This window comes from Bemisia tabaci, chromosome 2 (genome assembly GCF_918797505.1).
Source record: "Bemisia tabaci chromosome 2, PGI_BMITA_v3".
NCBI classification, from domain to species: domain Eukaryota; kingdom Metazoa; phylum Arthropoda; class Insecta; order Hemiptera; family Aleyrodidae; genus Bemisia; species Bemisia tabaci.
In genome coordinates this window covers 27,634,354-27,646,541 of record NC_092794.1, presented here as the reverse complement: position 1 = coordinate 27,646,541, position 12,188 = coordinate 27,634,354, and the positions used below count along the sequence as shown (strand labels likewise).

At 35.8% G+C, this 12,188-nt stretch overlaps 1 protein-coding gene across 1 annotated transcript; it reads left to right on the top strand.

Annotated features, from left to right (window-relative positions):
* Positions 1 to 75: 75 nt before the first annotated feature.
* Positions 76 to 10,705, top strand: por (Protein-serine O-palmitoleoyltransferase por). The gene is made up of 7 exons (XM_019044697.2): positions 76 to 361; positions 1,779 to 1,970; positions 3,230 to 3,422; positions 5,326 to 5,548; positions 6,624 to 6,730; positions 7,555 to 7,754; positions 8,807 to 10,705. Exons 2-7 carry the CDS (start codon positions 1,781 to 1,783, stop codon positions 9,244 to 9,246), a joined length of 1,353 nt encoding a protein of 450 aa, XP_018900242.2. The 5' UTR covers positions 76 to 361; positions 1,779 to 1,780; the 3' UTR covers positions 9,247 to 10,705.
* Positions 10,706 to 12,188: the final 1,483 nt, after the last annotated feature.

The window sequence follows — 12,188 nt, the reverse complement described above, 5'->3', positions numbered from 1 at the left end:
CGAGCTCTGTTTATAAAATGAGTAACTTATTCCAGCCAGCAGCGGCAGCAGTTTCAAATTGTGTTTATTGGTTTACAATGTCGATAATGTAAACAACAGCGGATGTCAACACGTGTGGAATGGGGATCAAAAATTGACTTTTTCGTGTTATCCCTGATGATCTGTGATAAAAAACGAAAATGTACTCTTCAACGAAGAACGCTGCTGTCGATCGTTTACTCAGCCTGTTATCAGAGTCTTGAAGTACTCAACTGTTTCGCAACCTTCCGTCTCTATCCTAAATTTTAATTTATCATTCACCCTCTTACCCTCTGAAGTTTCATCGCATTCAGTTGACTCGAAAGTTACTTCCTTTGTTCTGGTAAGCTCTTAAATTATTGACTTTCCCTCTAATTTGGCTCTGCCATTTTATGGTCAGGCTTAACCGAGTGGTTATTCCAGGAGTAGACCGGCTCTTTGAGAGGTCGCCGGTCAGTAACCTAGGTGTCATCGTAAAGGAGGTAGGGCCGTAGGGTTGGTCCAATTCTTTTGAGAGACAAACTGTCCCCCTCCTCCCTTTAAAGGACAAGAGGTCCTTGAACAGCAGTGGAAGCACAAGAGTAAAGCTGCCTGGGAACATGTCCCAGTGGGACAGTCTGCCCCCTGCAATATTCTCTTAGGGAATACTTACTTAAAGTCCATGCTGAAAAGGATTTTTTGTAAGAATGAGACAGAACATCTGCATTCCTTATGATTTTATTTACTTCAACTACTGAAATGAAGGCATCTGACCCCTTGATGTACTCTGAAAGTGTGTTGACTCACATGACGGGAACTGAAAAGTGGTAAATTTTCCTCCTATTTGTATAGGTTTCCTATACCTAGAGGCAAGAAGATTTTGCAACGAGCCAATGAATTATTATCATAAGACTTACAGTGCACTTGCTTTCGGGAGCCTTAATTTGAATTTTTTCATGATTTTATACTCGGTCCTTTCAGAGCCCCCACAAAAATTGTAAGCGAAATCCATTACTGTTACTTACTTCTGAGTAATTTTTAACTGGTACACCATAATTTTGAATTTTCTCTCAGGAAGATGCTCCTATCTTTCATAGATATATTTTCCTTACTCTCTTTTCATCTACTTAGTTCTTGTCAGAGGTTGTTGGAAGAAGATGATGTATCTGAGCAAAAGTAAATATATACGCATGACAGCTGAAATGGATTGATGAGCACCGCTGAGAGAATAGTAATTGAAAAATTTCATGGAGATTAGTTTCCATCCATCATAAAAAATTCAAAATATTAGTTTGCTGCAAGTTGAAAGTCATGAAACTCAGACTGTTATTTTGGAAGCTGCCCATGCAACAAATGATCTCCTGAAATGGTGATGAAAACTTTGTTACAATATTACAGCAAAAAACCACAGTTTCCTTAATGTTACATCTGGTTGGTGGGGGGGGGGGGGGGGTTCTTAGCTCCGTTTTTGCTAAGCATGTCAGTCCTCGTGCTGATTTTAACCAAGTATCCCAAAGCAGAGGAAATCGTGCAAGTATATATGAGAAGAAAACTTACACTTTGTCAGTGAATTCCCTCGGCGGATTCTCCTAAATTTTGAGGGGCTCTGACTGATGTTTCCTCTTATCTAAAACAATGTTTGAATTTCAATCCCTTACGTTGATTCCTTCAGAAGTTACGAAGGTTTGCTATGACTGTTGGAAAGCCTTACTTTAATGCGTTTTTTAGTGCTGAAGGATTTAAACCTCTATTTTTTCCAAATATTTGCTCTGTTTGTCAAGGAATGGCTTATTACGACTATGATTATGATGATGAACATATGGATGAAGATGAAGACGGTGGTGACAACTCTTTCAGCATAAATTTCTCTGAAAATTTCTACTTCTGTGTGAAACCAGTTGTGAATGTGTGGGTGAAACACTTCTGCATATTAGCCTGTGCCTGTTTTGCCACAAAACTAGCTTCTTACTTATGTAAGTTAAAATTTTATTTAGAATAAATAACTGTCCACTAATTCAATATAAGACACTTTTTTCAGGTCTCTCATGGCTCTCACCTCTTAAACACCCCAGGAATGTAGCTCCTGTTGGGGTACTTGGTGGCTCACCAACCATTGATGACAAACAACCCTTATTCACGAGCCAGCCATGACGGCCTGTTGGCAAGTAAGGGTTGGTTGTGCGCTACTTTTAGATCAATATACGTCTTTCAAAGACAAAATCGTATCATAAAGTTCTTTTCTAGCCCACATTGGGAACACAATCAAACAGATCCCTCCTCCCCCCCCCCCCCAAAAAAAAAATTATTATATCAAATCACGAGAAAAATAGTTGCTGAAATAACATCGTGGATGTTAAAAGTGCGCAACACTTCTTGAGTGTTTTTATGGACACTTCGGCTGTTGAAGTAACATCCTACTAGCTAAGTTGAATTAACAACCAAAGGCTTTCATATCAACATTCAAGAGTTGTCGTGCAGATTTTTAACAATCAGGATGTTACCTCAGCACCTTTTCCTTCCGTGATGCTATTCATTTCCTCTTTTTTTTACGTTGATTCGCACTGCATGTAAGATTTACACTTTGAGCCTCATTTGGACGTAGATCACCGTATATGTCATAATTTGTATTATAAGGATGATAGGAGAGTTGAAGAGATGGAGATTACAAAAAATTTGATTGAAAGCTTTGAGTTCTGGCTTGTAAATTGTTGTTTGATGTTAACATCGAAATTCATTAAATAACCAATATCAACAACAGATTCACAGGTAAAGTTGCAACAATTTTGAGAACAAAATTTATGAGTTGAGTACCAAGAAATTCTTTGGAATGATGTGACAAATTTTTTGATCTCCGCATCTCTTATGAACCTTAATGTAATACTGTTAATTTTAAAGTTTGTATCATCAATAATGCCAGTGTCTCATGATTTTAAAGCAAGACTGACTTTGAATGCCACCAGGTTAAGAGAAGCTGTCACCTGAAGGTAATATCTCCACACCATGTATCTTAAACTCATCTAGTGCCTAGCAGCCTTCTGATGACATTTCCCCTCAAACCTAATTAATTCATGTCCCTCCCCAACATTATCGTGATTTATTATCAAAAGCTTCAAATTAATAGTTTTTTTTCCACTAGTCCTATTTTTCTTTAAGCACCTGGTGGTTTAATGTTTATGCCCTCTAAGCAAATATTCACTCTTAAAGCTTAACTTCCTTCCTTTTTTGTTTCAAGTTTTCAGATGGAGACATATCTTTTCCATAATCTTTGGAACAGCAGTTCTGTATTATTTTTTTGATTGGCTACTTTTCTTCATTATATCTCATGTTATTGTCAGTTTTATCTACTTGGAATTTCTTATGAAATCAAATACCAAACGGAATGCTCATCTTCTCACTCTTTGTACTGTGATTTTTCTTATAAGTTGGTAAGTACGGAGTAGAATTTCTTTAAATCGTTTGAGCAGTGCTTTAACTGCATCAGCATTACCATATTTGAAGGCAGGATGTGTGCAGGGCTGGATTCACTTTAATTTTTATCAAAAAAGAGGCATAAGTTGCCGACCTCTAGGTAGCATCAGAAAATAGTTCCGAGTTTACTGGCCCATCCTCAGTCTACCAACTATTAAGGTGAAATGATTGCCAGATTCTTCTGTTTTGGAATTGAGAATTCTTAAAAATTAAAATAGCTTTGAGTGTTGGGTTCATTTTATGGAAATCGCAAAATATGCCTTCATACAAAGAAATTCCCCCCATCTGTGACAACACATCAGCATCACCCTGTCGATAAGTACATATATACATGCTGCGAACCTGACCATTTTTCTGCAGACTTTTTTATCGAGTATGCAAACAGCCCCTTTCTTAGGGGCAGCCTGGTAGGAATGGTATTTTTTCTTCTCGTATCTCACGAAACTTTGCCACCCTGCAAAATTTGCTGCCATGTGCCCCCATACACAATGGCCATATGCAAATCAAGGCTTAAGTGTGTGCTACTATCTTCTCACTCACTCACATATTCCTCAGTTTCTCAACCTTTGAATCTCTAATAGAGACAGGACACTTGACAGCTACCTGTTGTAGCTGTTTCTCATGTTACCTACGTTAGTGCCAGGTAAATGTGCAAGAGAGAAAGAAAATTTCAGCGCACACGACTGCTGTAAAGGATTATGAAATTCAGATTCCCTGGAGTCAATTCTCTATTCACACCCATAGTCCCTGACCTTATCTAACATGAAATAACAAAGAGAAAAGCCTGTTCTGGGTGGTCTGAATGACCCTGCAAACATAGTAATTACTTACTGCTGGAACTTTGTCAAAGTTTACTGCCTGAATAGCTCAGTGCAACCGAAATATTTATATACTTCTACAATTTTCTGCAGTAAAAAAGCAATTTTTCACGATAAAATCACAACACTTTTATATAATTTGGTCAATAAATGTCAATTTTAAATGACCAATAATATGAAGTCCATGTGTCAGGAAGGTAGCCAGATTTCCATGCCAAAAAAATTACAACTTATTTCAGTTTATTACAATAAAATTTCACTAAAAGGAGCTCTTTCAATCAGTGAATAGACAACATACAAAACACCGTGGCACAATAGCAATACTTTTACCATGCAATTGCAATCTGTGCTGCTTCTCCCATTCCCTGATTTGTGGCACTTGTCTTTAAGGTGAATCCAGGCTTGGAACTTCGCGATTTGGCCACCACGTCGCGCTGCTCAGAATAGCCCCCTATATTTGCCAAAATAATAAAAACCGTAATACTTATTCAAGATTGGAGATCCAGGGGATATGGCAACATACTTAAAGAACACTCAGTAAAAAAATCTTCCCAAAATTCCCAAAAATAAAGTCTTAACTACGGCGGAAAGTAATTCCCATTGCGGCAATGGGAGAGAGAGAGAGACAGAACATGAGGGATGCCGTTGCGCGCTCGGCCGCCGCCTCTGAGCTGAGAGTTTCAGCTGTACTTTCTCTGCGCTTGTAATTCTAATTGCCAATATTTTTGGCTCAAAAAATCAAGCAAAAATTAATCTATATCTCGTGGATCTGCTTTTTGTAGTTCGAGGAACATTATTTCAGTAATCGTCGAAGGAAAGTGAAATTCTCAATGGCGACTGGTGGCGCTATCTCTAATCTTGAATTATCCCTAATCGGACCCTGGATTCACCTTAATAGGAAGCGTTGATCTGTAGACTTGCTGAACAGGACTTCTGCCAATTCTTCAGATAGAGTGATACTGTTTGTAACACATGTTATTTATTTTGTTTCATGATCCCTCATAAGTAATGATTTGTTGCTTGTTTCAACTAATTTTTACAGTGAGTTTCTGATGAAATCTACCCTTTGGCAAAAAATCCGAGGCCCCCACATGCTCATTGCCATGAAAACAATTTCTCTAGTGTATGATCACAGCTCGTCCTCACAAAAAGCTCTGCCGGGAATTCAGGAATATCTTGGATACACTCTATCTCCAGGTTCTAGTGTCTTCGGACCTTGGATATCTTACAAAGATTATTTGGTCTTTTTCGAAGTCAATTATTTTGTGAGTGAATGATTCCTCTCTTTCCTAATCATTTCATAAAAATGTTTTCTCATCTAAACAACTGGAATTCATTTATTACACCTTTTAACAAACAAGAATTGTTTGCAGTAGGGGTACAAGAAGTTCTTAGCCTTCCCAGTTTTATAATTTGTCCGTTGTCCGAGCAACATAGCCAACCAATCATATAGCTTCATTTTATCTTAGTCTGGTCTTGTTCAGCAGACAAACACATTATTTCGATAATATGTTGGTAGGATTACTTAAATAAGTTGATATTATCAAGAGTTTTATCCTCATCTTACTTCTGTAAGCAAGTGATCACTTCAAGAGAAAAAATGTTTCTGTCTTTACTGAAGTCTCTAAGTAACTTTAAAATCAATGAAAAAATTTTTTTTTATTTTTTTCAGAATTGCTTTTGCACTGAGCTTCACGAAAACCATCCATAATGCAAAGCTGAAAATCTTCTATTAATTTTTCCTCCCTTTTTTTCCTTTTTTTACAGAATACAAATATGTTACAAATGTATTAATAACTTATCAGATTTATACTGTACGGGCTTCAAGCACAAAGATCATCAATTGTTCATTAATGGGAATTCATTTACAAGAAAGAATATTATTTTTAAATCAAACGACAGGAGTTATTGAAAACTTAATCTCTGTTTAAAAGTTTCACTTATGTGTGAATTGTGTCATGCTAAAAGTGAATAACCTTGAATTATTACATGGACCACTTGACAGGATGAACTGCCAGATGTTTTCTCATAAACATTTTATGCAGAATATGTTTAATTATAAGAATATGTAATGATCAAGAAATCAGTGTTTATTAGTTCTCAGTAAAATTAGCAAATTCAAACCGCCCACTCCTAGAAAAACTAAAATCATCATAGACAACACATCAACATTGGCCTTTAAAAGCAAACATATATTTCAGAAAAACTTGATGTTATATACTGCAGCATTTTCCTTCTTTTTCTGATACCCATTATTCATAAGATTGTCAGGAAAAATTCTGCGTACTGAGAAAATTATCCCAAATTAATTCAGTTCTTTTATGTGTTTTCTTATTTCAGTCTTGGAAGTGGTGCGAGAAAATTCTTGAAAGGTCTTTTATCTCTCTGATCTTCCTCCTTTTCTCAGCGTGTTGGTTTGATCTACTCTTACCCGTTCATTGGCATCAGTAAGTTTTGCATCTCTTAATTCATCAGGTTTTTTCTCCTGTAACAACTTTTGAGCTTATTCGTTTTAATCAGTGAGAGGAAAAAGTGTGTCCAAACATTATACAGAGTCACCTCTTAATTTTGCATGGAATTTCACAGATTTTTAACTTCTCCACCCTCTCAGCAGCTGTAAAGTATCATACTGTTAGATATATCAACATCATTCACATGACTAAATAAAGTATAATTTCAAGCTATTCAATAAGTATTCTTAGAAAGACAAAAAAGTATTATTCAGTCATCAAATACATTTAAGATAAATCTTGACGCAAAGATAAAATACAAAGCACCATTGTGTAAAAGATGGACGGGTAAGAGAAGCTACATTGCTCCTGTGTGAGTGTGTAGTTGAGTACGAAACTGGAGCAAAGTATCTTTATAATTCAAATTATTTGTAGTATTCAAATCAAGCTTCAAGATCTATTCAATCGGGTTCCTGCTGTCACACAAATTCAATGCCGAATCACTTATCCAGGTTTTCCATATCAAATTCAATCTGCTAAGACACAAAAGAGAGCTGTATTCTAGGCACCTTTAAAAAAAGTAATTGCCTTTGTGTACCTTAGAAGTACGTATTATGAATTGCTCACTGATGGCCATTATTCGGCCGCAATGATCATTGCATGAGAGAAAATCATTAAAGAAAAAATCGGAAAGAAATGGTAAAAATTAAAATTTGAACCAATTCATAGTAACCCTCGGAATCGGGCATTGTACTCAAAATTATTTTTTATTTCCTCTTGTTATTCTTTTGCAAGCTCATTTGTTTTCGTTCTCCTTGCAGTTGGGTTTTCCTTTATCGTAGAGCGATTACCATACGATTTAGTCATTATTTCATCTCGTCTCTCTCGGAAGCAGCAAACATGCTTGCTGGAGGTCGAATAGAAACTAGAGTTACCTCGCCTTTAGAAATAGAATTACCGTATTCAATGATGCAGGTTGTGAAGCATTGGAACATACCCATGCATAGATGGTTGAAGCAATGTAAGTTACCCTATCAGTTTCATTGATTTTCTCTTTCTTAGCAGGATCAGCATGAATTCCATTTTTTATCGAGTCGTTTAAGAAATTTCATTTAATTTGTAGACAAAAGTGGATTTATTTTCAGAGTTTTTACCCAAAAAAAGGACTGTGCAATTTTATTCTGAAGGTTCATTCAGAGCTTGTATTTGTATTGTCGTAAATTCCCCACTTTGAAAATTTTTTATTTTCAAGTGTAAAGATTTTTTGTACGCTGTTATTGAAGGTGAAAAGCGTAGTACAAGTAAGTTGACAAAAAAGCAGCAATAAACCAATAGTACTTCATCATAGATAAAACTGATAGTAGTGAAACAAATAACTCATCAGCCCTCACGTAGAAAATCTGACTTCATTTGAATCATATAGCAATATCCCCTATTAGGTATAAAAAATAGGGTGGATTCAAAATGTTGCTACAGCTTGTTGGAGGATTGTTTTTGATGTAAGAGTTTTGGCGAGGTTTCACGGTCAAATACCACAGCAAACGCCATCATGATAGGGCTTTCCTCCATCAATTCAGCTGCGCCGACAAATAATTACGTCATTGGCCAGCTGTTGACGGGTAGGTGATGTTGTTCCCATGCTGTCCAGCCTTTAATCAATAAGCTCAGAATTGTAATTACCATAGTCAATATCTTAGAAAACAGCATTTCAGATATTAGGGAGATTAAAAAGTGTTTTTCGCCTCAGAAATTCGTACATGCAAGAACAATTTGGAGTGTAGTGTTCGATTAGGAAAAGAATATAGGAAGGATAAGAGAATGTCTTCTTACAACTTTTTAATTTGGGCCTTTTTAAACACATTATTACATTACTATGCTCATAAATGCCTAATACTTACTTTTTTGGAGGGAATAGTGTGAAGGTTTAAATTGACAATAAATTTGCCTGAAGCTCATTTTTAAATACAAAACGCTGTACCAAGAGTTGAAAATTATTGTGGAAGCTTCAGTGTTTTAGAATGTTTATTCTGTGTTCAATCAGAAAGTAAAACCATCATTTTTAACTGTTTTCAGATGTTTTCCGCGTCTCGCAAGAATTTGGCTCATTCTTTGCTGTCCTTGCAACTTATGTAGTTAGTGCCTCCTTGCATGGATTCAACTTTCGTTTGGCTGGGATTCTGATCTCTTTAGGATTTTATTCGTATGTTGAATATATTTTTAGAAAAAAATTATCTATCAAGTGGAATGCTTGCATTTCAGCTAAACCGTGTCCAACATACTGTGAAAAGCATGAGCATACCGAGCGAAAAATTGCGGTCAAATTTTTTAATACTCTGTTTACCTTTCTCAACATTTTCCATTTAGTGTACCTAGGAATTCTTCTAGATTTCAACACTGATAAAGAACAATATAACTCAATGGAAACTTTCAATGACTGGAAAGATCTAAACTACATCAGTCATGGTGTAGCGTTGGGTATGTTTTTCCTCCATACCCTAATTCGAGCATTGTGAAATTCACAATATAAAGTGGATACATCAAATACTTAATTATGACGATTCATTCGCAATCATTCGTGAACCATCAAATTCTTTCTTGCTTGGAATGCTACCTGTAGTGCCACTGTTTGGTGGACCGCGAAATATGAAGTAGAAGGAGGGCTATGACTACTCTGGAGGTTAGGACTCAGATAGGCTGTTACAAAAGGTCGCCTGTCCTCAGCTTAGCATTGAAAGTATGTAAATGCAAGAATTACGATACCGGATTATCTGTCGCAGTCTAAAAATGCATAAACTTGTCAGGTGTGGACTCTGTGCTTTTCTAAAAAAATTTAAACCTTATACCACTTCTGACTTTAATCAGCAATTGAGTTATGAGTGTTATTCGATAAAAACATTTTGTGCGATAAAAAATCCTAAATTTTAAGATGATATTTTTAAGTGTTATAAGTTCAATTAAGAAGTAATACAAGAAAATAAAAATAGTGTTAAAAGTGACTGACTCAATCACTCTTTCTCTGACAATCTAAGTTAAAATAATAGTGGGTGTATTGTATTGACCCAATCAGGGTTAGTTCTTGAATTTTTAGGAATTTAAAGGATGACTAATAAAGTGTGAGATGTTTTCTACTTATGGGATTTCACCAAACTGTGCCACTTTAATTTTTGTCTTGCATACATAAAATATTTGTTCTTGCATACATAAAATATTTGTCCATGTAACTTTTGTGGTAAATATGTTAGTATCTGCCACAAAAACTTTGTAACTCGTGTCAGATAAGTTGGCAATTCTTTACTTTTGACCGTTATCTGACAGTCTTAGCAATATCCCCTCGGAGGGAGAATTTGGTTCTTATTATCTGCACACAATGGCAGCATAGCATCGTCTTTGCATGTGGTCATTCCTCGATCACTATCAGATGGCTGCAGCGCAGTTGCTTAAATAGAAAGTATACGACTGTTAACTCATCTGTCGCAAGCTCCAGTACCTATTTACCACAGTTTTGGTCACAATTCACTATCTATCATTTTAGAACCTTCTCAGGGATTGGAGAGATGAGCAATATTTTGCCTATGAATCAAGTAAGTAATTATCTTCAATGAAAATCTATAATAGAAAGGAAAAAACTATATTTTCTATGATGAAACACTGGCGACTAGCCTTTATCTTACTTACAAAACTGTTCGGTTCTCCAGAGTGTAAATATGATTAATTGTCATCTTGTTTCCATTGTTAATACTTTTTTAAGAGGCTTTAATATATAGTCCATTTTTGTTCTTTTAAATCTTGTGATATTAAATTAGGTTTTATGTTGGTAAAAACTTTTCTACCAAACCAAATGTTTTCCATAAATTTCTTTATTTTTGCTCCTTTCAGTTTTAAGTAAATCTAGTTTTTACACAGTCAAATTTCTGAGGTATAATTCTCTCTTGTGGCTAAAATGTAATAAAGAACTTTTGTGAAGGAAAATAACTTTATTTCATTTTTTATCTCTCAAGTTAATTAAATGAAGGAGTCTTTCACTTAAGTAATATGAAAAGAACAATGGCTCCACACATCATTTCTTAAGTGTGGCCCCTTCAGATTCCCCTGAATCATTACTGAAGGGTTTTGACTGATTTTAACCACATTACCACTGCTGGTAATGAGTTTATTTTCTTGATAGAATTTTAAATTCGCACCAGACAGAGAGAACATGAAGATAAATAGACTAAGTTTGTCTCAAGTGTCTTTTTGCTGCACATTTGGAAACACTTCTTCTATAACTATGTTATATGAAAATCAATTAATGAGGAGAATTCAGGTGGCAGGTACGTTCAAGAAAGCCATAAGTCCAAAAATTACCTTTTGAGCAAACAGGCTTGGTAATTTTGGTCCTATTTTTCATTTATGTGATACTTACAAATCCTCATAGATATGGTGTCCTCAAAAAGATTCATCTCTTGTACTTAAGTACTTTTCCCGAAGTTTTAGTTTCCACAACTAGAAGTCACTTATCTGCAATAGAAGTAAGAGAAATAAAGTAGGATAAAGGCTTTCTAACATAGCACAACATTTAGTATGAGAGTGCATATTTTTAAACCTCACCTACAGAAAATTACCACATCAGACTTTAAAATTATAATGTACCTGTACTAAAAAATTATCCATTATATATCAAGGGATGAGTGGCTGCATAGAATCTGACAAGTAGGTACCTGAAATCTAATGCGCCTCTTCTTCAGCTTTTTATCACTGTTTTGCCCCGGTTTTAAGTGAATATTGTCAATTTTTCATCGCAGTCTTCCGTGCTTTTTTTTTTTTTTTTTTTTTTTTTTTTTAGAATGTGAAGCCGATGAATGTTTTAATTTGACCTAATTATATCCCTCCACTTTGGCAATTTCGTTTTGGCTAGAGTACCTGTATAGGGAGAGTACCGACAGATCTGAAACTCCGAAAGTCCATCAGGCCTTCACTGATGCCTCCGCGAATAAAGTTAGGGCCCAAAAGGGTAGCCAACCTATGAATTTCAATTATCCAGAGCGATTTACTGATACTATTGTTACGAACCGTCCTTTATTAAGGACGTGTTTGACTCAGTTTTTGCATGAATTTACTCAATTTCACGGAAGAACGCTCATTTCTGTACATTCTTAACCATCTTGGTTAGAATTGGAATCTGCAGACTGGCAGTGAAATTTTGTGCGTTAGAAGTTGGTTAGAAGGGTGGCTGCACTTTTGGGCCCTAAGCCCTCCATGAACCGATCTGTCGGTACTCTCCCTAAACAGGTACTCTAGTTTTGGCCAGACACTGTTTTTTTACCGCCAAAAGATTCGTATCCCGACTCTGCCGCCCTCTCTAAGTCAATGCCAGTGTGCCACATCTATATTTTTACAAATTTTCCGATGATCATTTTTCACAGCCATGTCTCTGAAACCCTTTTTTCAAGATATCAATCAAATATCATCTTTTTTT

Excerpts from the sequence above, each read along its gene's own strand:
- por (XM_019044697.2), top strand. The coding sequence starts at position 1,781 with ATGGCTTATTACGACTATGATTATGATGATGAACATATGGATGAAGAT. Across the intron at positions 1,971-3,229 it reads AAAACTAGCTTCTTACTTAT|TTTTCAGATGGAGACATATC; the intron begins GTAAGTTAAAAT and ends TTTTGTTTCAAG. Across the intron at positions 6,731-7,554 it reads TTACCCGTTCATTGGCATCA|TTGGGTTTTCCTTTATCGTA; the intron begins GTAAGTTTTGCA and ends TTCTCCTTGCAG.